Source organism: Amblyomma maculatum, chromosome 1 (assembly GCF_055883805.1).
Source record: "Amblyomma maculatum isolate TAMU_Amacu chromosome 1, ASM5588380v1, whole genome shotgun sequence".
NCBI classification, from domain to species: Eukaryota; Metazoa; Arthropoda; class Arachnida; order Ixodida; family Ixodidae; genus Amblyomma; species Amblyomma maculatum.
Window position 1 is genome coordinate 376,192,136 of NC_139344.1, and position 27,185 is coordinate 376,219,320.

Below are 27,185 nucleotides of genomic sequence, written 5' to 3' on the forward strand. Positions count from 1 at the left end.
AGCCCAGTTTCTTCCAGGAGAGGTATGGGGTTCGTTTTGACCATCGGGGAAGTGGACAGTAACGCATTTAACGCTGCGATTTATGCAGGCGCTTCAATGGGTTGACACAAATAAGTATTTTGAGAGCAGCTGGCAGGACTTTGGGACCCTAAAGCTCCGCCTTGGAAGGTATGATGTGACCGCATTATTGGCTGCCGTCAGTAACTCATATCGTGGAACTTCTTCTGTGCACATGCATTTTATATTTACTTCATCACTAGCCCTGAATGGTGCCTTTATTTTCTCATATGCTCATCAATTTATAAAGTCGTAAGTCACCCAGTTATGTGAAAAACCACTCTACATAGACACGTATAAAGTTCTGCTTTAACCAAGTTATATGAATGTGCCCGCGCAGCATCAGAGTAATGGGCCCAACTTGGGATCCAGGGGTCCCGGTGTGTGCAATTCGCATTTGACCTTCTTGTCCCAAATAAGCTACCAGAGTTCGCAGCTCCGCCCGACTAAAATATGATGTGCTCTTGCGAATGTCCCACAGCCTGCTGACTGATCGGTGCATGGCCACCTGCCAGCTACACCTGCCAATGGCAGGTGGTAACTGGCAGGTGGCATCAAACGGCCAATGCTGCTGAAAGACGATTTTTCTCGACCCGAGAGTGCTAACCCTAATGCATTAAAATAACCCTTCTAATGAACTTACACATTAATGTACTATGACTTGCCTTCGCGAGAGCAACACTGCCTTGCACATACTAGTATTTGCAACATCTGAAACTTGGGAGTTTGGCTCCGACAACTCATCGCGGTCCCAATCACTGACCTCATGTCAAGGCCAGGGTCCCATGCTTCTATAGAGAATGGAGGCTGCCACACATTCAAAATCAAGCTTACCAGCGAAATGACTTCCAGAAGAAACTCTGAGAGGACGCAGACTTCGAGCAGAGATGGTGGTCCCGAACCAACGTGGGCCACCTTGCTCTCATCGCTGCACTTGACCCCGGAAGCCGTGCGACTTGCAGGCGCCAAAGAAGCACGCTCACAGGCCCCCTGGAAGCACTTGTGCACGTAGTCCCAGAGGTAGTTGGGCTCCAGAGAGCTGAACAGCAGGTTGGCGGTCTTGATGAGCTCAAAGTTGCTTCGATTGGCTTGTTTCTCCTGCTGCGACTTGGTCACCGTTCCCAAGTTGCACTCAATGTAGAGTGACCTGATGTTTTCAATGAGAGCCGACAAGAAGATGCAAATGATTGTGAATTGCAGCCACCCACTGCAGACAGACCTCATTGTGACAAGTATTAATCACAGGAAATTTATAAGTTACCGAACAAAGGCAAAGAAGTATATAAAGCTTGGTCAGTCACTTCTTAGTTCCATAGCTGTTCTATCCCCATACGAAAACAAAAGAAAATAGTGAACCGCAAGTCAATACTGTAGAATTAGTTGGTTTTTTTTTTCTTTTTATCAGCACAACTCTTGTAATTCATAAACAAGGCCTTTTAAGTACCTGCACTGTTTTAGTTGGCAAGCTGTACTACTGCTAATGGTACCTGCAAATAAAGGCTGTGTTGCTTAATGTAACAAAAGGTGAAAGGCAAAGATACCCATGTTTATACTCATAATGCAGAAAAATTTTCCACAAGCATGTTCAAATATAGCAGTGGCGAGTGCTAACCGCTTTCACATTTATATCAAGTCTGGCTGTACTGTAGTCATATATACTCCGTTTCATACATCAGGTGCAACGCAGCGAAAGCTACGCAAGTAGTCCGCAAGAAAAAAAACAGGAGGCGTATCACTACGCGCTCGTTCTGTAGGCGAGTGGTTCCTGCCGAAACGGGCTCTATTCCGAGCATACACGTTTGCAATAACATGCTTCGCATGCTTAGACATCTTCACAGAGCGGATGTTATAGAAAAAATGCGCACCAAAGAACCATTTTCTCAAAAAGAGATGCGCAGCGCGGAGGGCACAGCCAGCGCCATCTGGTGGCACAGCTGGCAAGGTTGCGGGGCAGCAAAACGCGGCACGAACAAAAATGACATAGAAAAACATACAAATTAGCCGAATCCGACCTTTTCTCCCTATAAAAGGTGCTTTTTATGAAGCTGATGGCAAATGTAAAATGTATTAAGCTTGCAGACAAAGCAACTATTATTTTCTCTCGTCAAGAGCAGGCACTATTTTTTATCGCGGATGCGGAGAGCGCAAACAAGAGCTGTAGCTTTGGTAGTGTTGCACTTGATGTATGAAACAGAGTATAGTATTACCAAGACAACACCTAATTTATAAATGAAAAGGAATTAGAATTGTCCAAATTCTCCTTGAAGAAAGAAAGAAAGGAGGGTAGGAGGAGGGTGATGTAGTGAGGGCAAATGTCACCTTTTAACAAAGGAATACAAGAGCACTGCTAGGAAAACTGACCTGAATACATCGATGAGAATGTCATCAAGTATGAAGCTTGTCTCTGGCTTGTCTATGAGGCTAACAAGAATCCTGTAAGGCCAGAAGACTGAAAAGTTGCTGCTGAGAACAGGTGACCTGGACGTTGAAGGCTGCAAGTATGTAACAACAGTGACCATTACAGTCGGACAACTGCTTTAGTCCAAATTTAAGGCTTCATGGAAGCAGCAGACAAACAATTCCCAACAAATAATCAACATCCTCAGTTAGTAATGCAAACCTGGGCACCATCCATCTTGGCATCCAAGAATCACTTTGCATGAACGAAATGCTTGTCACCTAAATTTATCACTAAGGGTATGCTAATATTCAAAATTTCACGTCATTTCCGAGCAGCAGTATTTGCTAACAGATTGGATTTACCCTTCGGTTTTCAAGTCTCTAAAAAAATGGGCATTATGAAATTCCCGTTCACCTAACTTACCGTCAAATACTGCAGCGTGTCCAAACAGCGTTCCCAAGTCAACTAAATTAACATTTCCTCATAAAATTATGGCCAGTCTGTGGGAATCTTAAGAGGTGACAGCCACTACAAGCTTGGCTGTTGGTGGCGCAAGACGACAAATTAAACTTGGCGCGCATTACACTTTGCTCACCGAATGAAATTGTGTTCAAAGGACTGTAGACAAGGCATCTAGCCTACAAACAAGGCATCTAGCCTACAAAAAGTTTTATGTACTGCTACTAATAAATGACTGCCCTTCTCTTCTTTAATGCCAGCAATGTCTCGCAGTCATACTATACTACACTAATGATAGGTAAAAATAAGATTGTGGAAAAGCTTAAACTATGTGTATATTGTGCTACAATAAAATTAAAAAATAGCCTGCAGTGAAATACGAAGCTATTCTAGACTGTTTGATTCAATTCACACCCAATTTTTACTATTAGAGTTCTCCTTGCAACCAAAATGTGGTACTACTTGCATATTTCTGGTAATCATGAATACACCATGAATACGCATAAACAATGGCAATTTTGTGGGGGTTAACAGAGATTGCCGAGACTGATTAAACATGATTAAGTGAAGGTCAGCGTCTGACGATCAAAATGTGAAGACAGGGCTGTGTATTAGAGAAATACTGCTGCAGTGCACACCATTCTGCAGGTTCTTAAAAGTACAATAACAATCACATTTATATAAAAAAATTACACCTACTATTCCAACCTGGTAACTCAAAAATGTAAATCAAGATGAAAACCAGCTGACTCACACTGAATAAGCACTTGATGGCTTCTAGTAGGAGGTTACTAGAGTGCATATGAAAGTAAGTTGCCATCGCGGGCTCTGGCGAGTCGGGGACCGGAGAAGAAGACTGCTCCACAGGTTCGGAAGATGCGACGGCGCTGACAGCTGACGTGCCCTCACTTCCAAACAGCCAGGCAAACAGCCGCCTGATGGTATTGACAAAATGGGCATCACTACTAATCCGCAAAATTTAGATTTGGGCGTTATGATATGCACAGGCGTGATGTACAAATGGAGGAAGCCAAGTTAAGGTGGGAACCCTGAGGTGCAAACATAAATTTCAGAGAAAAATATGTTAACATGTCATCGTAAATGTAGTAAAACAAAGTAGAAATTTAAAGTTCAAACACACATCCCTTTGGATATGCTTTCGTACGAGCACTGTCTTTTCACTGCTTGATACAGTGAAATGTTAATAACTGATTATTAATCATTACTATTATTAAGATTAATTATTAATATTATTGAAATATTATTATTATATTAATGAAGTATTAATGAATTTTTCAAATTAACAAGCATTTTATGACTCCACAGCAATTTCCTATGCCTTCAACGTAAAATTATTTCAGAATAACGTACATATTTTATTGTTTCTTCTATAATTAAGGAACATCAGTATTATGAATTCAGTTAAAATTAACAGCGCCGCAGCTCACAACTCTTGCGTGAAACAGAAATCGTTGTTGATGTGTGTATGGTCCATGGGCTGTAGCTATCATCATCAGCATATCTAGTGCCAGCTCCTAGCGCCACCACAAAGCTGTGGTTTAATATGCAGTAGCTAGCAGGCCTAGCTGCCTGCCTTTTTTCTTCCCGTGTTGCATGTCGTTCGCCAGTCGGCCGCTCATGCCATTCGCGCATGCGGGACTTTATTATAATTTTTTTAGGTCTCAGATTGTGCGAGATCTGACAATGATTGCAGCCAGCGAAGCACTAAGAAGATAGGAACACAGCTTTCACTGTTGGAAATTGGCGTAGGGAAAATGCGAATCGGCCTCTGCAGACAGCCAGCATTGCCCCACCGACCGCCGGAATCATTTTGAAAGACCGAAACAAGATTTTCGACTTCAGGGAGTAGTACTGAAGATGAGGCCATATGGAACTCAGTGATGTTTTTATTGCACATAGACAATGTTCGTACTTTGCATGCACTCGATGAGGTGTTGCGCAAAGTGGAAGGTGTATGTGCTGTAGTGGTGTAAAGTAGTGCGTGATTGTGTTTGCTGCAAATGGCAGAAGAAAATAATTAATTTCTCCAAGTAAACTAGCTTCGAAGTTAGTGGAACGTTTTCATTTGAGGTTTTGCTTGTCTACACACGCGCCTACTGCCAAGATGCGTCATTTTCATACCTAGGTTTGACCACTGGCTTATAATTGCAGATTTTTTATTTACAACGATATTTCAAAATGAACGATTTTTGGCGGTCCCGCTGGATTCGTTATATCAAGATTTGAGTGTATTTTTAAAGGGTTGGAGGTTAGGCTGACGGCAGGAGTCTCCACATCTGATCGACTGATATGAGAAGCGCACTAGTGTAGACGTCCAATGCATAGCCGAGTCAATACAGGCATGAAATTCAGTAACATGAAAAACGATGAAAGCAGCTTCAGTAAGGTCACCAAGACGAAGGAGGACCCCTCAAAAAGCAGCACAAAGCTCCTGTAGCATAAAGTACAAAACGGCTAATATGACAGTGCAAATCTACTAAAAAGAAATAAGAAAGAAACATCAGCGTGGAGACATGTAGTTTGCACACCTATTGAGGGACATGTCTCTCCTCAGTAAGACGCCAACAGCTGCTGTGCAGACCCGCACGCGATCCGCATGCACCAACTGGCAGTTGTGCAAGGGAAAGCCCAAAAGGAGAAGCTCCAGAGTGCTCCTCTGCACCAGGATGCTCGAGTCCTGAAGCGAAGCACACAGGGCTTGCACCTGCAGTCGAAAAGAGGGTGCAACGTACAGTAAGAAAATTGGCTATCTCAGTGTGGTGCAAATTTTAGGCATTTATGAAGGCCCTGAAGCACCCATACTTAGAAGGGAATTTATTACTGCACACAAGAAAGCACCTTCAGGGCATATATAAGAAAACACGTTCGTTCCAGTTTTGCAATGTTACTCTCAGGTACTGAACTTGTAGAGCTCGCCCTGGTCTGTACAAAAATGTGCAGTCAAAGGAAATGAGTGGAAAAAATGTATGTGTCAAGCTATGCTCATGTGAAACCACAGCATGACAATTTGGTTTGAACGTCATCTGGTGACACAATGTCCTCTCTAGGCATGCGCAAATATGCAATACTTTAAATAGTGTTCAGACAGCCTATGATATTCAATTGGTTTGGTTTGGTTTGTAGGGTTTAACATCCCAAAGTGACTCAAGCTATGAGAGACGCCGTAGTGGAGGACTCCCAAAATTTCGACCGTCTGGGGGTTCAAAATTTCTGGAGTCCTCAACTCTGAAAATTTGAATTAGATTCACATTGCACTTTTGCTATCTGAACTGTTCGAACCTCCTAAATATTCAGAAATCCCAATTTAGAGTTCACCTCCACTGGCAGCAAAACACTGCGCCATTTCCAAACAAATGGTAGCAGCTTTAAAACCGCAGCAGTCATGTGAATTAGTCACATGACTACTGCAGCACTGCAGCAGTCACGCGAAGAGTCAACCGCTAGCATGCAGCAAAAGCTCGCTCACAGTAAAGCGCTGACGGCCATCCAGAGCTGTCACAGTGAGGAATATTTTCAAAATACCAGAAACTTTCTAAAACGTTTTGATTCCATTCGCATCCAAAATTTGACATTCACATATTTCTAGTTTGTTCTCGCGCTCAAAATAAACAGGAGTGGCTAAAGGAAGGAAATTCCAGCATATGCGAATTTTTGTTTGGAAAAAGCAAAGTGTTCTAAGGAGCCCAGGAGGACTCTTTAGAACCTCTACCCCAATATAAGGCCTTGGTGCATGATAAAGCATCCAAGGCAGTTTAAATTATCCCACAGCCTTCCTTTCACATTATACCACAAATGCATAACTTATGATCCAGATTGTTACCAGATGCCTCGGCTAAATGCAACCAAGCTTTTAAACTACGAGGCATCCTAGCCCAGAAAAGCGAACTCAGGGCCATTCACAATATTTTTTTTTTTTTTTTTTTTTTTGCTGTCTGAAGTTGATCTAAAGTTTTAAACAACTGGTTTCTGTGAAATCGTCAATTCATCAGCCTTTCAAGAAAGTTACCTTGTGATGAGCTGTAGTAGTCCATGAAGGATTTCGTCAGAAGCATTCCAGGGAAAAGTTGATTTTATTCTCCACTTTGTTCTGTTTGTTTTGAAACACTAAAGGAACACTGTTGTCATGTGGAAGCTATTTTTATTGTCAGTGTTATCTTTTAAGGCCAATAATAATAATAATAAAAAAAAACGAGAGACCACTTAAAAAAAAAAGAGCGAGAGACCACTTAAAGTAATTTCATTCAGAAAGACACCTGTTTTTCACAGTCTAAATGAACAACTGAAAGGTCAGCCACTTAGTCTTTACTCATTAAATAACTTTGGAAAAATACAATATACTGCAGACAAGGCCATGCAACTCTTGACAGCTCTCAGTCAGTCAATCAGTAATTTTCAAAACCTTGGCTACATTTCACTGGGACGTTCAGTATAGATACAGCCTCATCCACTTCTAGCTATAACAAGGTCACACCTTTCAAAGCGTCATTGCATTCTACCCGGCCTCACAATAAACCTAAGTGGCAGGCGATGTGAAGCAGCACGTCCGGCTCCCTCTGTGCTTGCATCGCTTTGCATCGATATGCGCCTGCGTCGGACGCAATGTTGCGTTGAAAGCAGTGACCATGTTATAGCTAGAAGTGGATGACCCTGTATATATGTGGTGTAAACAAACAAAAAAGAATCTGTGATAAGTAGCTGTTGACACTAATTCACACTTACCAAGCAAGGGTCCAGAGCAAATACTGAGGGAAGTGAGATGTACATACCATGCAGTCAATGTCTGTTCCGATGACATGCAGCTGATCTTCCATGCTGAGCCGCCGGTTATAATGGGAGACAATGAAGTTGATGGCCGCCTGACGGATGCCCGGGTTGCAGAGAATGCACTTCCACAGGCTTCCATAGAAGTAGCTCTTTTCAACAGCCACGCAAACATCTAGGAGCAGCTTGTCCGTCCTGCAAGTCAGTGAACACAAAGGAAAAAGAAAAGACTGTGCGGCCAGAATTCAAGAGGCCGCAAATGGCGTGAAGCATGCTTACAGCTTGAAGATACGAACATAAGATGCAATTTACATACAATACACTTCAAGCATAATACTTCATCATTATAATCTCGAGCTTCCTGTCTCGAGTTGTCGATTCCACAGCGGTTTCGCCAGAAATGCTGTAGAAAACTTTTACAAGATTTTTCTATTAGTGCATGCACTCGTTTTTATGTAGTTTGATGCTTGAAATCATGAGTAGCTACCGTGATGACGACTACGTGCTAACAAAAAAGTGATGTGCCGAAAATTAATATAAATCTCACCCACCAGACAGTAATCAGACATATTTTAATACAGAGTAGCATCCCTCTTAGTTTCTACAGGAACGTACGCCTCATCGACGAAAGATATATAGTGGGCCATGGCATCCCTTCATCCAAGGAATTCAAAATACTGTGTGGTGCCATCCAGTGACAAATGCTAAAAGCACATCATAGGTGATGCGAAAGGAGGGTCGGTTATGCTGACGGGCGCACTGGAGAGAGTGCAAAATATAACAAAAAAGGAGAGCACTTTTAAAGGAATGAAAAACACTGTGCAATAAATAAAACCAGGGACATATTCCAGAGATGTGCTCCCATGGGTTACTACAGTGATACTAATTAGTGTTTCACTGCAAGGGATGATTTCACTCATTTCTGTGATTTTCAGTGCCAAATTAAAATTATAAATCCACATTTCTTGGATACTGTATTGCTCGATCTATGTTATACGAGGCAAAACCTTTTCGTTTCCACCACAATCCCATTATGTGTGATGGCCAGTGTCCTGTCCCTTTAACAAATAAACATAAATTGGGCATTTAAACTAACACTACATGCTACTCCACAGTTACAGCATGGAAAGCCTGGAGTAAAACATAACCTTGGATGCAAGGTAACAGTACTTTACATGGAGACCTCACCGCATTAGTAACTTAAAATGGCCAATGTGACATTTCTCCTCTGTTGATAACGTTCGTTAAAAAAGTTTGTGCTCTCACATAAGGTAAAAATTACTGAAATCAGAGCACGCAGATGAAAGTTCAAAATAAAAAAAAATTCAAAATTAAACAACATTTCCCTCTCCCCATTCATTCACCCGGTGAAGAGGTTGGGTGTTACCAATAAAATAGCACCTTGCGAATTGCAGCAGAAGTTTGCATGCAAATGTTGCCTAGCTAGGACAGCTCACAGCATTGATGGTGGTGTCACTCTGTGCAAAGGTTGCAGACAGGGCAGACAGGGCGACTAACACAACAAAGAATTCTCTCCAATGTCTTGTTGTAATCCTTTAAGTTTTGGAAGGATTGGGACCCTACCGTTGGTTTCCCACTGCTGTTGTGCTCTTCCTTTTGTCGTTGTTTTCTCTGGTCACGGTGTGTCGATGGGATTTACTGTTTGTTTTTCATTGCTATCTCGCTATTGGCAGCTTGGAACTGCAGCACTAGTCTCTCTTAACGCCATTCTTATTGGTTTTCTTTCTGTTTCTTTCGAGTTTTTGTTTTTATCATGCTTAAAACTTAGAATACTCAGAGACATCTTATTTTAAATACATTTCTCAAGTTAACTATGTTCAAGCTGAATGTCCACTCAATCAGAAAGGCAGTGCAAAATCTAAACGAAACTTCATTTCAGCTTCCAAAAACTGTCGCTATGTTTTCACACCACTGGCATAAGATGAGACTTTCTGGAGGGGATAAAGCTATCAAATATTATGATTTGTGCAATCCCCTCGAAGGTTCAAAGATCCCGGTGCCCCACACTATGCATAAGAGAACAAAAACCATAAGCTTGATTTTCGTTGCAGGGCTCCCATATCTCTACTTGACAGATCTTTATTAAAAGGTTTGCAGGCCACCCTTTTCTGATGTTGACTTAAAGAGTGAGGATGATAAGGCAACAGATCTGGGAGCTGGTCGGATGCACTAGAGAATAAAAATGTTGGAAATAGGACACAGTCATCACAGTTGGGCCGACAAGGCTTTATGCAATTACTGTCAAAAGTTGGCTACAGAGTCTTAGCTCCTACCTCCCTTAGGTCAATACTACGGCTACAGGCTAAAACTACGTACAAACAATGTTAAATGTCCTAATCAAGTCTCCTCTAGCATTTTTTTTTTTTTAACACTGTATAATGCTAACCGACAAACCTTTCAAACCACTCGGAGCCTTCTTCAAGGCCGGGCAGAACACCGATGAGAAAGCCATTCAGGCCTGGACGCAGGCGCTCGCCCAAAGGCAAGAAGTGCGTCTCGTAGAGGGCGAGTAGTGTAGGGCGCACATTCATGGCAGCATGGGCCAGCAGTGGGAATAGGCCTGCCCCATAGAGGAACAGCTCCTGGCCTAAACGCTGAGGCCCCACTGCCCGCAGGATCAGGTCGTACGACTCGAGAGCCTTGAGGTGCACGCCGCTGGGCAGTGCCGGGTGCATGCATTGTGCCAGCCGCTTGCTCACAGTCAGCCGCCGAGGCACCACTTGGAACCTGAGGTTGCTGGACACCACCTGCAGCAGCCGAGTTACCGACACAGTCGCCAATCTCTCTGTTAATGGCATCAATGCACACCAAGCAAGACAAAAACAGCACTCGTTAGGTTCCCGTAAGAGCATTTTGAGGCAGCTAAAAATCATGTTTCTTCAGACCTGCACATATGCTGAGAGAAAATCTATGTGTAATGTGAAAAAGAAAAAAAAAACAGCCATGATGTGGCTTTTATTTAAAGTGCCCCTGCCACCAGAAAACACTAAAACTAAATTGTGCCAAGTGCAACAGAAGCCGTGCTAGCAATTGAACCACACTTCTGTACCTTGTTGAGTTTCCCGAGAGCTGAGATAAGATCGGCCCATTCACTGGTGTTGTCGAAGCTCCTTAGAGCTTTGTCGATGGCATTGACGTAGGCACGATACTTGGCGTCACCAAGCAGCTCGTACTCCTCAAGAACCACCGTACCCATGGCTACAACCATCAAAGCCTGTACAAGGAAGACATATGCAAAATAAGAACCCCAAAGAGTTGCATAAGGCAAGACCATCTTTGTGATATCATTTTGTTCTAACTCACACAGACAATGTAAACATGAATGCATGTCTATTGAAACAGAACCCCTGCGACACTTCAAGGTGTGAAGAAAATAACTTAAGAATGCCAAATTCAAATCATAACTACCCTGAATACTCACCATTAAGAGTTTAATGGCAATCTGGTAAATTTAGCCTTTTTCCTTGTAGAAAACATAGCTCAATATTTTATGTAATTTGAGCACTACAAATCAGGCTGTACATAAATATTTAAGGCTGTATGCATATGCAAAGGCTACGAGGAAACCACAATGAAACTTCTGAGTATGGGTCAAAGTTACCATGGCATGGACAGAGATGGATGAAAGGAAAGGAATGAACAGGATAAGTGCCATAAACAAACGCATAAGACGAGACAAGCAGTGTGCATGAGGTGGGCGAGACTGTTCTGTAAAAAAAAAATCAACACTTACATTTTGTGACCTTCTGACAGAGCATTTCTCTACCTATCAGAAAATATACTAGTATACTTAGGTTTTTGCAAATTCAAAAATGCTTTCTTGATCATTTGTCACGACGATACTGAGCACAAAGGTGGGAGATTTCAGATGCTTTACTTAATTTTTCTAACTCCACTCTGTTTCATAAAAAAACCCATCAATTTTTAGATTTTGCTATTTGCTAATAAAGCGTTTCTATCTTTCACAAAATATATTGCCTTTGGGTATTCACAACTTCAAAAACAGTTTTTCTATTCTCTTTAGTGGTCACATCAAGCAGAAAGATGGGAGTTTTAAGACAATCTGTATCTTTCTCAAAACAGTGTTTCTGAAAGTTTATGCATCTACCTCGCAGGGACTATATAAGGTCACTGCGGAGGTGGGACTTTCCAGTTTATATTGAGAGAAAAAGAAAACCTGGTAAAGGTGATCCAAATTTTTGTTCAAACAGACAAACAAACAAACAAGCAAGCAAACAAACAAACAAAAAGTATTAGTGGAACACGAGGTATAGATAGGTAACTATCTGTTCAGTACAGGTTACACTCAGAATGAAAAATAACAAAGGTAGGGATGAATGAGAGGGTCCATGATGACATGGTAGTATTAATTATTAGATAAGTGGCACATTTGCATGACTTGACATATTGCTAAGCTTTCTGCTCATCTCTACAAAACCAGGAGGCACTACATTGCCACCTGTTAGCCAAGTGTACTTTGGGCGCCCGCTTAAAGCATTTAGGTTTGCAACGTCCTGAATGGATGAATGAGAAAATATTTTGTCAAAGGCGCATGTCAGCAGTTAGCGATTCAGGCTATAAAAGACGCTGCAGTGAAGAGAGGGCTCAAAAAATTTCGGCCACTTGGAGTTCTTTAATGTGCACTGACATCATACAGCACACCGGCACCTTGCTTTTCGACTCCATCAAAAAGTGGCTGCTGTGGCTGGGATTTTATCCAAAGTCCTTGAGTTTAGAAGTCGAGTGCCGTAACTACTAAGCCACTATGGAGGGTGCTTAGAGCATAGTCCAACTACATTCATCAACTGCATATAGAACACTGCCAAGACACCATATATGGGAGTAATGGAAAAGTATATGCCGATATGCCGGCTGCAGCAATGATTAAACCACAGTTTCATCACTGAAACCAACATACAGAACCCAGCTCAACCTAACAATAACATGTCATCCATGTCAAATCATACACATACTTGCGACCACAATATGTTTCCATCATTAATTGCCATTCATTATGAAGTCCTACAAATTTTAAACGGTGTGCCTCAGGGAAGTCTTCTAAGTCTTATACTTTATATATATATATATACAACATAGTCAATATAAGCAATGAGATAAAATATATTATTTATGCCAACGACACCAATTTTATTCTGCTCCTCCTCAGATATTAAACAACTGACAAACACCGCAAACACAGCACTGGATAACTTGAGGGAATTGTCTTCATTGAAATATCATTATCAGTAAACTAAGAGAAAGCAACTGCAATAATATCCCATTCCAAGGGCAAGGCAGTTGCGAATGCACCATGAATCCCTTTCAGCAGCACAGAACTGCAATAAGCCGAGGCATTCACCTTTCCTGGCGTAGATTTTACTCTCATAATGCCATGGAATACCCACATTAGCAAGATATGCATCACCCTCTCTAAATTCACTCATTCATTCATTCTGTCAGTCTTGGCAGGCTATTACAGGAGTGGAGAAAAAACAAAATGCACATCAAAAAGGGAGCACATTTCAACGACTATAAAAATCCCGACATGAAATACAAGCAAATGCCCTGGACGTAAAGCAGGAAATCAAACAATACAGCAAAAAAACGATATGCAGAGAGACAACTTCTATATAGGTATGTTATGTTCTAAGTATGTTTTCAGGCTTTCAAGAAAGGCACTTTTTACAGTGAAGTCAGGCGGCAAGTTCCACTCTTTAATAACTCGAGGAAAAAAGCTGTATTTAAAACAAACATTATGAGAAAGCGGCACAGATTTATGTACTCATCGCTCGTAATAAACATATTTCGCCCGTGAAAATGCAGCTCGACCTATATTATGCTTTTTTCCCCCTCAAATATAGGTTATTGTTACTTGGTATGGAGAAATACTACTGTGTGAAACATACGAAAGCTTTTTATTATACAGAAAAAGATGCTACGGATTATTATAAATGCTTCCTATGACGCCCCGACTCGCCTCATAAGAAAAAAGTATAAAATTATTCCGGTTAATAAGCTATTTAGTACAGGTTTGCTTGCTTTTATAAAAAAAAATTTGATGAAATTACCCTTTTTTGAGCCGCATTGTTCATCTTGTACCATTATACCACAACCTATGCAACTAGAGACCATGGAATGTTTGCAATACCCAAATGCAGAACGAACTACAGTTTTGCGATGCTAAAATATATTCTACCGAAATAATTGAACACCCCCCTTTATAGCAATATAACAAAAAAATGTTTCCTTCTGCTCTCCAGGAACTGTTCATTGACTAGGTTGTATTTGTTACTGTATTGAAATGCTTTTACCTGACATTTCTATTTTTTCTCCCTTTCTCTTTAACAATGTATAATGATTCTCCTCTTTAAATGTCTTTGCTAATGTTGCCGATTTCTACGGGTGACAAAGCTGGTCAAACGGTCACTACGAACCACTTTTTTTTCGTCACCCAGGATTTTTGTATGACAAAAGCTGAACTAAACTTGACTTGACTTGATCCTATATATCATGTTAAGCTAGTTCTTGTCTGCCGGCTAACTCCTTGGAGTTAAATCACGATTGGAAATCTTGAAGGCTATCGACTTAATCGCCTTTGATAATGGCCGTGTGACAGGGGTACTAGTTAAATTTTCAATGATGATAGCAATTCCTTCTACAAGAACAGGTCCGAGAACTATTATTTGTATGTTGATTATGCTGGCAAATAAACTATACACGCTTTAAGAAAATGCCAAGATAGACTAACTTTTTTGATCAAATGTTTAGGGCAATTTCCCAAGGTGGAGTATTTTTGTAAAAAGGGAGTAATTACTCATTGGCATCCAACTAAGCAGAGCCATACTGCTACAAAAGAAAGCGAAGTTGCCTTATGGCTGCGCTCGAGTGGATGTCAATGAGTAATTACTCCCTTATTACAAATCTACTCCACCTTGGGGGATTCCCCTAAATATTTGATCAATACTGTTCCCAATTCGAGTTATTGATCAATTCGCTTTCGCCCTACCATCTGCTCTGCTGACCACCCTGGTTAGCTCATTTGGTAGGGAGACTACCCCGGAAAGGCGGTGGTCCCGGGTTCATTCCCCGGATCAGGGTGAATTTTTGTTTAACTATGAAGTGTCTGAGAAAGCTGTATAGCTTTCCTTTGTAGCCGTATGGCAGCGCTTGGGTGGATGTCAATGAGTAATTACTCTCTTATTATAGGCTTAACATTTTACCACATAGGGCTCCTACAGTGAATCACCGATAAAACCAGTAAGACAAGTCGAAAATAATATGCAGCGAAAAAAAAAAAAAAAATTGTAACTTGCAAAAGTTAATGAACCACAAAAAAACCTATTAAATTTTCAAAAATAGAAACCAAAAAGTGTAACTTTAGGCATAAGGAACAAACTTTTCCACTTACTTCAAATCAATTCTTTTAGATGGATGAAATTAGATTTACGATTTACAATTAGCAATATTATAGTACTAAAAAGAAATATGAATTTATTTTTGCTCAAAGTGCGCAGTTTTAAACCCAGTTGTGTACATCAACTCTTTCTACTCTTGTATAAAATTTAAGGACTCTGCATCTAGCAGATTAAAAGGCAACTCTGGTGGCTTTTTCAACCCGTTAAGTTACTGATTGCATTAAATTCCTCAGTGTGTCCCGACTCCAAATCGTACTACAAAATTCCAATTAGAATTATTTTTAAAAAGAAAACAACAGCAAATCGAAACCGAAACCGCTTTCATGGCAAAAAATGACGCTCCATTCAACGAAACGGTGACATCACATACAGTATTACAAAAATACTCGCATGCGCATTGGATGATGGCAATAAAGTACAGAAATCATCACGCAGTACATAAAATGTCTTAGATAACCTAATACAGGCCTAAAAATTTCGTGATCACATAGAGATTGGGCAATAATGCGGGTATAATGTTTGTGACATCACAAATGCAGTGTTGCCTGCAGTAATCGCCTCAGCTGAAGCCACGAAATATGCATATTTTAAAATTGCGTTGCATGGGAATGAATTATCGCACGGCACCCGAATTTGGCCGAATGCGTCAGGACAAAGAAGAAAACCTACAGTATAATTTTTACTAGAATATTCGAATATAGAAAAACCTCTGGAGTTGCCCTTTAGGAGAAAAGTACATAGGTGGAAAAATAAAAAGAACAAAAAGATAAACAATGTTAGAAAAAATAAAATAGTCTTCAACTGTAATGCAGCCTTCATAAATTTAGAACACTGCTAGCGAACTCCATAGCCATAGCTGAATAACAGCAGTTCAATACCATTTTCAAAGCTGCATTGCATTTGAAATACTTTTTATTTTTTATAATTTAAGTACTCAAACTAAGTAAAGTTTCCTCGTTAGCCCCCTGGCCCTAACTTTTTTAGGCGTGGGCAGGACATCCATTTACCTTATGTCTCCCAATATAAGCAAACTTGTCTTTTATGACACATAGAGACTAAGCTTTCTTTTGCATGACGACAGCCTGTTCTCTAGTTGCTATCAGTATCAGTTCGCGCATACTCAGGTGCCTTTAGAACACATTCTTGAAGACTCGTAATGCTCTTATGAGTTTTCCAACATATACCATGACTACACATGAAAAGGGCCCAATTTGATAATGCTGCCTTCAGCTTTTATGAGCCCTCAGTCACCTCTTTCCTTGCTACTGAGTTTTTCAGGTTTTCTTCAAATAAAATTGATTGGTTCATTCATCAAGTTTCTTCCGGCTTGGTGGCTCAAAATAAAAAAAAAAGAACAGTGTGCCGTTCTTTAGACCCTGCAGGAGTCTCTATGGGGCTTCTGAGGATTTATATGCATGTGTAACGCAGTGAAAAGGCACTCTCGAATCATAAAGAGGATCGATTAAGTGTACGCTGTCTATTCCTATACAGTTATAGCCTTAAATATAAAACCTCTTACTAAAGCTCACTGCCTAGAACGACGGGGAACAACAGGTGGCCCAGATGATTCAACTCGGCCTTGGCAACGCTGCACGATCCTAGGCCAGAATTCTGGCAGTGACCACTTTGGGCCATAACAAATGGTTGCAGCCACAAATATAGATGTGATGGCTTTTATGGCTGAAGTTGTCATTGGCACCACATCAATATTTCTAATGCAGATACTTTCAACTGATATTGCCACAAAGCTAGAACTCTAGTGGCATCGCTATGCAGCTGAACTATATTAGTCCATCTGGAGAGCCTTAATCATGCTGTGTGCTAGTGGCTTTGCCTTGTTTTCTAGGGCTATGTGGGAGCACACGTTAGTAAGCGTATTCTATGCAACAAATGCAATCCAAATTTATGGCGGTGGTGTTTGCCATTTTTAGAGCAAGGAAATGCGCCCAGTTTAATTATGCCCATTTGAAAATGTCCACAATGGGCCCTGATCAAAACCCTTGCACCGGGTCTGCATTTCCAGTTAATGACACCACGACTTCATTTCTTTTACAGCGAGTGCATTCATTGCCCAGGATTTAATATGCAAATTTATAATGTTTGTGCCAGCTGCTGTAAAACTCGAAGCTCGCTCATCAGAGTAAGTGACATGCCACCAAAATGGGGAGCAGGGCCAATGAAGAAATGAAACAAGATAGAGCAAACTCACTGTTGAGGAGAAACAGGTTGGTTTATGGTTTATGCAGCTTAATGTCCTGAAGCAACTAAAGCTTTGAGGCATGTTATAGTGAAAGGCCTTGGGTAATTTTTATTTATGTTATTTTGAGCAGCTGGGGTTTTTCAATGTGAATTGACATGGCACAGTACACGGGGTCCTAGTGTTTCGTCTCTATCGAAACACGATCATCACAACCAGGCTCAAACCTGGTCCATGGCAGCCTGTATTGACGGAGTCAAAACACAAGGCACTCATGTATAGTGCAATGTCAGTGCACAGTGAAGAACCTTAAGTAGTTGCAATTATCAGGAGCCCTCCACTATGGCATCCCCTGAAAGCCTGAGTTACTTGGAGACATAAAAACCTCGTAAACCATTAACAAGCCTTTTTCTCCTTAACAGTATGCTTAGTCTAAAGAGATATTTACAGGCTTTATCTCCGTACTGTAAGTATAATTTACATGAAAAAAAAAATGCATTGTTTCCGTTTTCTTTTTTACAACTGAACTGAAACAACCGAATGATACCAGAAAAAAAAAAAAAAAAAAAAGTGCTCATATGAAAGACTCGCGCTACAGAGCCATTCTCACGGTGCTTTTAAGACAGTTCTGATGTCGAGAAATGGCTTGACTGCTGTCTCTCACACTAGCAACAAGCATGCACCTTCTGCTTCTCGTAGCCTGCTTTTTTTCTGGCATGTGGTGAAGAAGCGATGCAAACTATTTCTCGTATTAACCACAATGGCAGGTGTGCTTATAAATATGACACCTATAACGTGCACCGATGACCACCAACAGTCCAAATAACACCGACCACAAGCTGCCCCTAGCATTATCTGATAAGTGTTGTATCAGATGCTGGAATTCATTTTAGATAACAAAACGGCAATTAGTATTCATGTAGTGCTGCTTAAAAAAGAATAACTATCCGATTTACACGTGCCTCACGGTTGCACATGCAGTGCATTTCGCACGAGCGACAGTTGGAACCGCAAGCAACACCTCGTTAGCTAACTGCAATGATTAGATGTCATGAGACATCAAAAACAAAAACAAAAACAGGGCAAACGAACGAAGCGATGCCTTTGCGCATATTTAATTTCGCATACTAAACCAGCTTATGTGTTTCAGCACTTAACTAAGCAAAGCACCAAAATCCATTAAAGCAGGTAGCTGTATCAGGCAGGTATTTAGGAGCACTAGACCTTACGGAAAATCTAACTAGAGCAATCAAAATCGTGCAACGGCACATAAAAATGATGCGCTAAAAAAGCAGCCGTAACTGATACCACTCTTTACCTCCATTGACATAAAAACCAAATTCTGGAATAACGCACTATCAGACGCATAATTCTGCACACACGTATTACAACGCATTGCGTAAGTTTCAGACATGTGACATTGCAAACAAACTCTACTCCAAACGTAAGCGCCCTCGAGTAGCGCTCACCAGCTCTGAAGGAACTCATACTCTTCTTTTTATGTTGCAGCAAGAAAACCTGTGCACGAATACGTTTGCGCTCTTTTTGTCCCCCCCCCCTTCTTCTAAAAGGAAGGCTTCGACCGATGGCACGTTTGGAGCACCTTGTCAAACGTACTACCTGTCACCTAGAAAAAGACGGACACATTCCAACATGAGAAAGCAGGTGACGCCCAGTGCCTTTGATCGCCAGCAGCTACGCACAATATTTATCAAGCAATAGTGTCACCTGTTTTCTTTTTTTCTTTCACACCGCATGAACAAGCAATTTAAGCAAATCACATCAAAAGAATTGCCGCAGTACGGAACCGAACGAACAACGTAAAAAAACAACAATGGGTTTCAAACGTACCCCAAGTTCCACATTGCGTGATGTAGCGCTGCGCAGACCACTGTAATCTCACATGCCCTCAGCTACTCTGATGACAGGACAACGCAAGGCGATAACACCATATTTTGATCACGAAATCGTCGGTACGTGCTATCAGCATCTCGCACGAGCACACGCTCGCAGTGCCCAGTGTGAACAACTGAGGCAGACTGATGTACGCTGCGGCAGCTGTGGTTAGTAGGGCAGGTGTGGTAGCCTTGTGACCACCTGTGACATATACAACAGTATGTAATGCACAGTGTACCATAATAGCAAACCTGACAGATTAATTTATTTGTTTACATGTTTTGTCACGTATGTGGTCAAAAATGAAATACGTATTGCTGGCTGCTTGTAGTCAAGCTAAGCCAGGTCAAGCAATTATCGTCATCGCGATTCGCGAAGTTGCAGTGGTTGTAGCAGCCAACAAGGTTTGTACAGTAGGAATTTGGAATTTTTATGTTTCCTGTGCATCCGTAACCACCCTGAAGTTGTGCCCTCCTGATCATAAGTGTCGCTACAAGAGGAATACATTCTGACCTGCTTTAGTCGACAATGGAAGACAACACATTTGAGGAGGTAATGATCTTGCTCGATGAACCCACGATTCCGGTTTCTGATTGCTGCTGTCATTCGTTATGCGCTGTCCTCGACATACAGTGGCTGTGCATTGTCTTTGAAACTAGTTGTCATAAAGCGTTTTTGATCTTGCAGGGTACCTTCGTTGTAGATGAAGTCAGTGCCATAATCAAGGAGGTAAGTAGCGTTCCTTGAGCAGCCGTTCGACGACAGCACACGTCGGATGTCTGTTCATTCATTTCTTTTGGGCTTGCGAAAGTGCTCAACCTCTACATCGATTCTTCTCCCTTATACCCTCGATCACTCGATGACATATCTCAAAGCTGAAAAGATATATATATATATATATATATATATATATATATATATATATATATATATATATATATATATATATATATATATATATATATATATATATATATATATTTTCTAACAAGGATGTTTACCTGTGCACATGGATAAATAACGTCACTGTGATCAAGTGAAAGGGCGTCGGCCTTTCGATTATTCGAATTTATCATGCTTGTCTGCACTTACGAAGTCTTAAGGAGAAGTTTGAAAGACTACTTTTATACTAATTAGAGTGAACACGAGGACCATAACATCATTTTCACAGTTATAATTATCCTGTATTTTTTTTTTTGTTCTAGGCAATGGAAACCATAATTGGGGGAAATATTTATCAGCATAGCAAAGTACCACAATGGACGAATACAACTGTGGAACATATCCTGGGCCAACTTACAAAAATGAACAAGCCGTTCAAGTACATAGGTAATACTTCTTGTTCTGCTTTGCGTATGCAATGCTTATATAGTGTCTGTTGTTATAGTCGGTCTTCTCAAGCAACACTTGCCGTTGGTCTGGTTAGTTCTTTTCCAGACACACAGGAACCAGTGCATAAAGAGAGCACAAGAACAAATCCTGCTTGTCCTTATGCGGAAACTTTCTGTAGGCAGATTTCTTTTATAACATCGGCGCTGGAAGCGGTGCCTCTACAGTGCATATGCAAGTGAAAACAAGAACCATAGTACTATTTTCACAGCTGTCATGATTGCCTTGTTGTAATTACTGTGGTTACTTCCCCCCCCCCCCCCCCCTCACCATTTTTAAAGAGATATCTTGTGAATGTCTTCGATCACACAGTGAGGTCACATCACAGATGATGTGACCAGTGGGTCATGTAACTGATTCTCAAAACACCTTACCTATTCACATTTTTCGTTACGCATCCAGCTTAGACTCATACAGCTAATGCCTCATTATGTCTGTGCTGCTTCAGTTTTTCTATTCCTGTAGACATGTAAGGAAATGAATATGTAAAAAGTTGAAGAAAACAAGCTCTCTAAGCATAGTACCCAAGGAACTGTGCTATTCTAGATGCTACTGATCATGCCAACTGTCTTGTTCAATACTGCAATGAGCAGCTGATTTCTTTGTTAAAATTTTGTATTTGGTGATATGTAATATGAAGAGGCCACGTTGCACATCATTTCAGTGACATGTGTTATCATGGAAAAGAATGGTGCTGGCCTTCACACTGCAACCTCTTGCTACTGGGACAACACCACTGATGGTCAGTAACCAAGGTGCTTTAGTTGCCTTTGACAATGCTTTACTCAGTTTATTATTTGAAGTCATTTATTTTTCCTTACTGTGTAGTCACAGTGCCTACAATTATGTTCTTTTTTTTTTCTTTGAAACTAACAATTTGGTTTTGGACTAACGATTAGAATTCAAATCAAGGCAAGCAACAAGCATATTTGAGATGGCCAGCAGTCAGGACGAGAGACGAGTATAGTAAGAACAGGACAAGCTGTCGGGCTAATTGGTGCTGCTCCATTGTGGTTTACAGCACAGAAACAGAAGACACAGGTGTCGTGTCGTTTTTTCTGTTTCTGTGCTTCATCCACATGCCTAAGCGCTGTCTACCACAGCGAGTTTAGTAAGCTTGCCGAGCTTTGGCAGCTGGTTAGCACTAAATAGGTGTAACTGGGTAGCCTTGGAAGGGATCATAATCCTGCAGTGGACACGAATTGGCTGCTAATAATGAACTACACCATCACCAAAGCACCAACTACCCTTGCATCTGGCCAGAATAAAATGTAGAACAGTAGAGGCAAGAACATAAAACTGTCATAGGTTGCTATATAATACCATAGGTAGCAAAAGCAGTGCTTTCCTCAGTTACATAAATTCGCATCAGGTTTTATCGCAGCTCCGTTCGTCATAGCCATTCATTTTCTATGAAAAGTCTAGTCTGGGCTTTGCACTTAAAAAATGCTAGGAACCAGAAGCAGAACATTTAGTTGCGTGTTACAGAACCTTGTTCTGTTATGCAGATTACCGTGGGACCTTCTTGCTAATGAGAATTGTTTGTTGCATCTTGGATGTGGCTTTGCGTTTGCTGAACCAACCACTGGACGTTCTGGAGTGAAGCGGGTCATTGAATGTGTTATTATATTGCATCTTGAATGCACAGTGCATTAGGGACAAGGAAGAGGAAAACACTCTACTTGCAGCGTGAGCAAGCTCCACAGTCTCTTCGAAAGACTGGTTAAAGGGAAGAAAAAGTGAAACTCACGTTAACATTTTCTGTCATACTTGCCTCTTGGGCTGTGCTGTGTGAAAAGTAAACATTGCGCAGGTCTGAGGTGTGCTCCAAAATGCTGCAATATTGCACTGTCCCTCACGCTGATAAACAGAGATTTTACTGCAGTGTGCATCCACTGATTTTCAATGTCCAAGACTGTGGGCACTGTTGGTGCCGCTGTTATGGCAAATTCGAGAGAGAGAGAGAGAGAGAACAACTTTTATTTAAAATGCCTGCAGAATCGGTTAGGCTCCCTCCACGCAGGGAGGACAAGCTTTTACCGCGACGCGGCCACTACGTCAGTCTCGTGCGTTGTGCTCCTTGAGGTCTTGTTACGTCCCTCGCTACTTCCGCGGGTTCGAGAGGGCCGCCGCCCCCTTCTTGGGGGTGCTGCCCCCCCTCTCCTCGGTTTCGCTCGGTCGCTGCCTCTCTAGAGCTGCCGAGACCTGCTGGACGGCCTTGAGTTGTGTCTCTTGATCACAGCTCCTCGTTGCAGCCTCTAGCTGCGGCGGGATCGTCGTCTTCTCGCTGGCTTCGCGCGGATTTACTCTACAGTCCCAAAGGATGTGAGCCGCGGTGGCTCTCTCCTTCGCGCATAGTCTACACATGTCGCTCGCGTGCACACTCGGACACATGTGCTTAGCTAGCACCGGGGTAAGCAGGGACCCTGTCTGTAACTGTCTGTATAACACTGCCTCCTTCCGGGTAAGCCCCGGGTGAGGTGGCGGCATAGTCTGTCTGTTCAGTCTGTACCATTTCACTATTTCGTTGAAGGTGGTCATCTTGTCCTTGGCACTGCGCCGCGACCAAGACTCCGAGTCGGCCGTGCTTGCAGCCGCGCGGTTGGTTAGTCCTCGCGCGGCCGAGTTGGCCGTCTCGTTGTGGTTCACGTTTCCGCGTTCCGACACGTCACTGCCCATGTGGGCCGGAAACCACTTGATCACCACAGGACTTTTGCGTTCGATGTCTTCGGCCTTGCGCAGTATGCGCGCGGCCTCACTACATACCCTACCCTTGGCGTAGTTCTTCACTGCCGTTCTAGAGTCACACAACACTGTAGTGCATCCGGGGTCGGAAACGGCCAAGGCGATGGCCACCTCCTCCGCCCGGTGCGCTTCTCGAGTCCGGACGCTCACCGCGGTCTTCGTTGCACCCGTCGATGCCCCGACAACCACCGCCGCGTATGCGTCGGTGTTCCCTCGATACTCCGCCGCGTCCACGTAGGCGGCGCCTTCTTCTCTGGCGTGGAGGTCTACGAGAGCCCTGGCCCTCGCCAACCTCCGCTCCCTGTTGTGCTCGGGGTTCACGTTCTTCGGGATCGGGAAGACCCTGAGCTTTCTGTTGATGCTATCTGGTATAGGTACGTCTTTCTGCTGCTTGCCTTCCCTCGGTTCGAGGCCAAGGTCCCGCAGTATCTGTCTTCCGGTTCTCGTTTCAGAGAGACGCTCGAGTTGCGCCGTTCTCTGTGCTTCGGCTATTTCGTCCAGCGTGTTGTGGACTCCCAGCGCCATGAATTTTTCGGTGCTCGTGCTCCCGAGGAGACCGAGTGCCGCCTTATATGCCTTGCGTATGGTGGCGTCTATCTTGTTACGTTCACTCGGCCTCCAGTTGTGGAAGGCGGCCACGTACGTTATGTGGCTAACTGCGAAGGATTGAACGAGCCTAGTCAGGCTCTCCTCCTTCATCCCCGCTTTTCTGTTGGACACCCTCTTGATGAGTCTCATTGCCGCAGCCGCTTTGCCCGCGAGCTTGTTGACCGTTTCACCGTTGGCTCGGTTTCGCTGGATGAGCAGCCCGAGTACTCGAATCTTCTCGACCTCCGGTATTACTTGTCCTCCTGCCGTCTTGACCGTGATCTTGGGACGCTCGTACTTGACTTCCATATTTTTTCTTTTCCTGCCCGATCCTTTCGGGGGAATCACCAGCAGTTCTGACTTGGCCGGAGAGCAAACGAGTCCAGACCCGTCCAGCTGCTCCTCGATGGCGTTGACCGCTTCTTGCAGCGTTGTCTCGATGTGTCCGTCGCTTCCTCCCGGTACCCATAGCGTAACGTCGTCGGCGTAGATGGTGTGCCGGACTCCCGCTACTCTTTCTAGCCGGGTGGCCACCCCGATCATCACGAGGTTGAAGAGTAGCGGAGAGATTACCGACCCCTGCGGAGTTCCGACGCTGCCCAGCTTCTTCTCTTCGAGCTGCAGGTCTCCCGCACAGATTTCGGTGGTCCGTTCCGTCAGGAAGTCTTTTATGTACTGGTATGTCCTCCTGCCCATGTTTAGCCTGGATACTTGGGCCAGGATAGCCGAGTGCCTCACTTTATCAAAGGCGCTCTGCAAGTCCAGCCCGAGTACGGCTCTGTTGTCCTTGGTGCCCGTCGTATCGTCGATGATCTCGTTCTTCAGTAAGATCATGGCGTCTTGCGTCCCGAGTTTGTTCCGAAACCCGATGATGGAATTTGGGTAAAACTCCGATTCTTCCAGGTAACGCTGCCACCTGTTCATGAGAACGTGCTCGAGGACCTTTCCCACGCACGAAGTGAGCGAGATCGGCCTGAGGTTCTCTATGTTGGGTGGCCTGCCAGGCTTGGGGATGAGGATCGTCTTGGCTGCTTTCCATTGCTTGGGTAGCCTTCCTTCTTGCCAGCACTTGTTGTAGAAGTTCGTGAGCGTTTCGATGGCCGCTTCGTTGAGGTTCTTGAGCGCTCTGTTGGTCACTCGATCGGGACCCGCGGCAGACCTTCCATTGAGATTCTGCAGGGCAACTCTGACTTCCCAGGTCTGGATGTCGCGATCTAGCGTCTCGTTCTCTTTGCCTTGGTAATCCGGGTGTCTTTCCGTGGGGGTGGTCGGCAGGTACTTGGCGTCCAAGCGCCGCTTGACCTCGTCTTCCCCGTGTTCGCAGATTGCCTTGTGTAGGATCCTGGCCAGGTTGTTGTGTTGGTGGCCCTTGGTCTTGGTTTCGTCGAGGAGGTTCCGCAGCATGTTCCACGTCTTGCCCTTGTGCATCTGTCCGTCGGCTTCGTTGCAGGCCTCGTTCCACTGTTGGGTGCATAGCACCCTGCAGTGGACCTCGATCTGCCTGTTGAGCTCGGCGATCTTCTTCCTTAGACTTCGGTTGGTTCGTCGCTTCTGCCACCTCGCCTTTATGGACTGCTTGGCTTCTATCAGGTGGGCCAGCCGACTGTCCATCTTGTCTATCCGTTCGTCCGTCTCTAGCTCTTTGGTGGCTCCTTCCGTCGTCTCAACGACGTTGGCCGCCCATTGCTCGATGTCCGTAATGTCCTCTTGCACCGCGGATAGCGCCTTTCGAAAGGCGTCCCAGTCCGTAATGCGATGCTTCCTTATGCCGGTGTTGCCTTGGCCTTCGAGCGGTACGACGACCTCCACGATGTAGTGATCGCTGCCCAGCTCTTGGCCCGTGTTTCTCCATTTCGCTTCTCTTGATCCTCCGTCAGTTTTGACGAAGGTAAGGTCCGGAGTTGTGTCTCTCGTGGCAAATTCGAAAGAAATTTTTAGCCATGCAAGCACTCTGGAACACTGCTGCAGAAGTACAGGAAAGAGGAAGGAAGGTGGAGGTTCGCATATCTCTTCTCTTTTGGAGTTTTGTTTTTCCGTTCATCCGGTTATGTCTTGTGCTCCAGATGCCTTCTATTGTAGTATGGCTTTAATGTTTGCAGGCGTGAATCTGTCTACCTATTGGTAGACCTGGAAGGAGTGGGGCAGAAGTGTTCGAAATGAAAACACTGCTGGCATGTGAAACGTGTTTCTGTGCAAAACAGCTTGAATACCTTACCTTGTTGTCTCGAGATATTTAATCAATGCTTATGAGTGAGTGCAGACGCACCGAAGCATGCTTGCTGTTCAGTTTCGCACTTAATTGCACTGCATAATGTAATCAGCTTGGCAGCTCGCGTATGACATGACTGTCTGTATGGTCTGTAGCAAACGATGACTGATTTTTTTTTTTGCAGGGAGCTGCACAGTACGTTGGGAGAACAAGACAATGTACTGTATAGTATCCGTGTTTGGCCTGGCCATCTGAAAGGACTCTTTAGTAGGAACAACTGTGAAAGTCTCTTTCACAGAGTGCTCTCTGTGAAGAGTACATGCCCATTCCGCAAAACCAGAAACTAAACTTCCTGACAATGCGCTGAGTGCATCACAAGAAACTGCCCCTGCTAACTTACTGCAAGTTATTGACCAAGCTTTTTTTTTTTTTGGCTTGCAGTGTAATAGCTTGTTGCTGGGTTCAGTGTCAGGCATGCAAGCTCACATGTATGGCCCCCAGCACCCTTGTCTAGAGCATACAGGCAGTGTTCTATGCAGAACTCACAATCTAGCTTTAGCAGCTGTGTTCACAGTAAACTGCTTGCTTTTGTGGTCTACATGTTTTATGTTGCGGAACTTGTGGATGAACACTGCTTCTGGAATGGTCTAACTTCTATTTTTAGCTGCTTTGGTGGCCTAGACTGCATGTTGGATTGCTGGGGCTGTACATGTTTCATGTCTGAGAATGTTTCATGACATAATAAATTTTATGCACAGCATCAGTTGTGGTGTTTTCCTCTCTGCTTCTGTCCACAAATGCTGAAGAATGCAGTACTTGCTACTGCCACCAAGTTATGCGAGAATTTAACGCGCTTCGTCTGTACATTCTCGCTCTGCCTGGTGCGTCTGTGTTGACTCTCCATCAATGGCCATGTATGTACCGACCGGCCCAATTTAACAAACTCTTAGTGACTGTGTGCCAGCTGATGCAATTTAACATCCTTCTTGAGTGAATTACTTTTTTTTTTTTCATGAGTCCAGTTTT

General features: G+C 43.2%; 2 protein-coding genes across 8 annotated transcripts in view; one reads left to right on the forward strand and one right to left on the reverse strand.

Moving 5' to 3' along the window:
• Positions 1-19,377, reverse strand: part of LOC146208298 (protein DOP1A) — a 72,798-nt gene extending 53,421 nt beyond the window's left edge. For 4 of the 7 annotated variants that reach the window (XM_084592535.1, XM_084592546.1, XM_084592541.1 and 1 more), the window contains exons 1-8: positions 16,387-16,453; positions 10,770-10,934; positions 10,115-10,467; positions 7,705-7,894; positions 5,467-5,642; positions 3,672-3,852; positions 2,419-2,549; positions 892-1,204 (exon numbers count right to left, since the gene is read on the reverse strand). In XM_084592535.1, the coding sequence (XP_084448661.1) occupies positions 892-1,204; positions 2,419-2,549; positions 3,672-3,852; positions 5,467-5,642; positions 7,705-7,894; positions 10,115-10,467; positions 10,770-10,934; positions 16,387-16,443 (1,566 nt within the window). In that variant the 5' untranslated portion in view covers positions 16,444-16,453. Of the gene's footprint in view, positions 1-891; positions 1,205-2,418; positions 2,550-3,671; positions 3,853-5,466; positions 5,643-7,704; positions 7,895-10,114; positions 10,468-10,769; positions 10,935-16,386; positions 16,457-18,801; positions 18,865-19,183 lie in introns of those variants that run through there. The other 3 variants (XM_084592552.1, XM_084592559.1, XM_084592564.1) reach the window with 3 other exon arrangements.
• A 176-nt stretch (positions 19,378-19,553) lies between these two features.
• Positions 19,554-26,919, forward strand: Dlc90F (dynein light chain 90F). The gene is made up of 5 exons (XM_084592617.1): positions 19,554-19,780; positions 19,916-19,957; positions 20,434-20,557; positions 21,282-21,359; positions 26,344-26,919. The coding sequence occupies exons 1-5, from the start codon at positions 19,757-19,759 to the stop codon at positions 26,412-26,414; spliced, it is 339 nt and encodes a 112-aa protein (XP_084448743.1). The 5' UTR covers positions 19,554-19,756; the 3' UTR covers positions 26,415-26,919.
• The last annotated feature ends 266 nt before the right edge of the window (positions 26,920-27,185 follow it).

Excerpts from the sequence above, each read along its gene's own strand:
- Dlc90F (XM_084592617.1), top strand. The coding sequence starts at position 19,757 with ATGGAAGACAACACATTTGAGGAG. Across the intron at positions 19,958-20,433 it reads TCAGTGCCATAATCAAGGAG|GCAATGGAAACCATAATTGG; the intron begins GTAAGTAGCGTT and ends TTTTTGTTCTAG. Across the intron at positions 20,558-21,281 it reads CAAGCCGTTCAAGTACATAG|TGACATGTGTTATCATGGAA; the intron begins GTAATACTTCTT and ends ACATCATTTCAG.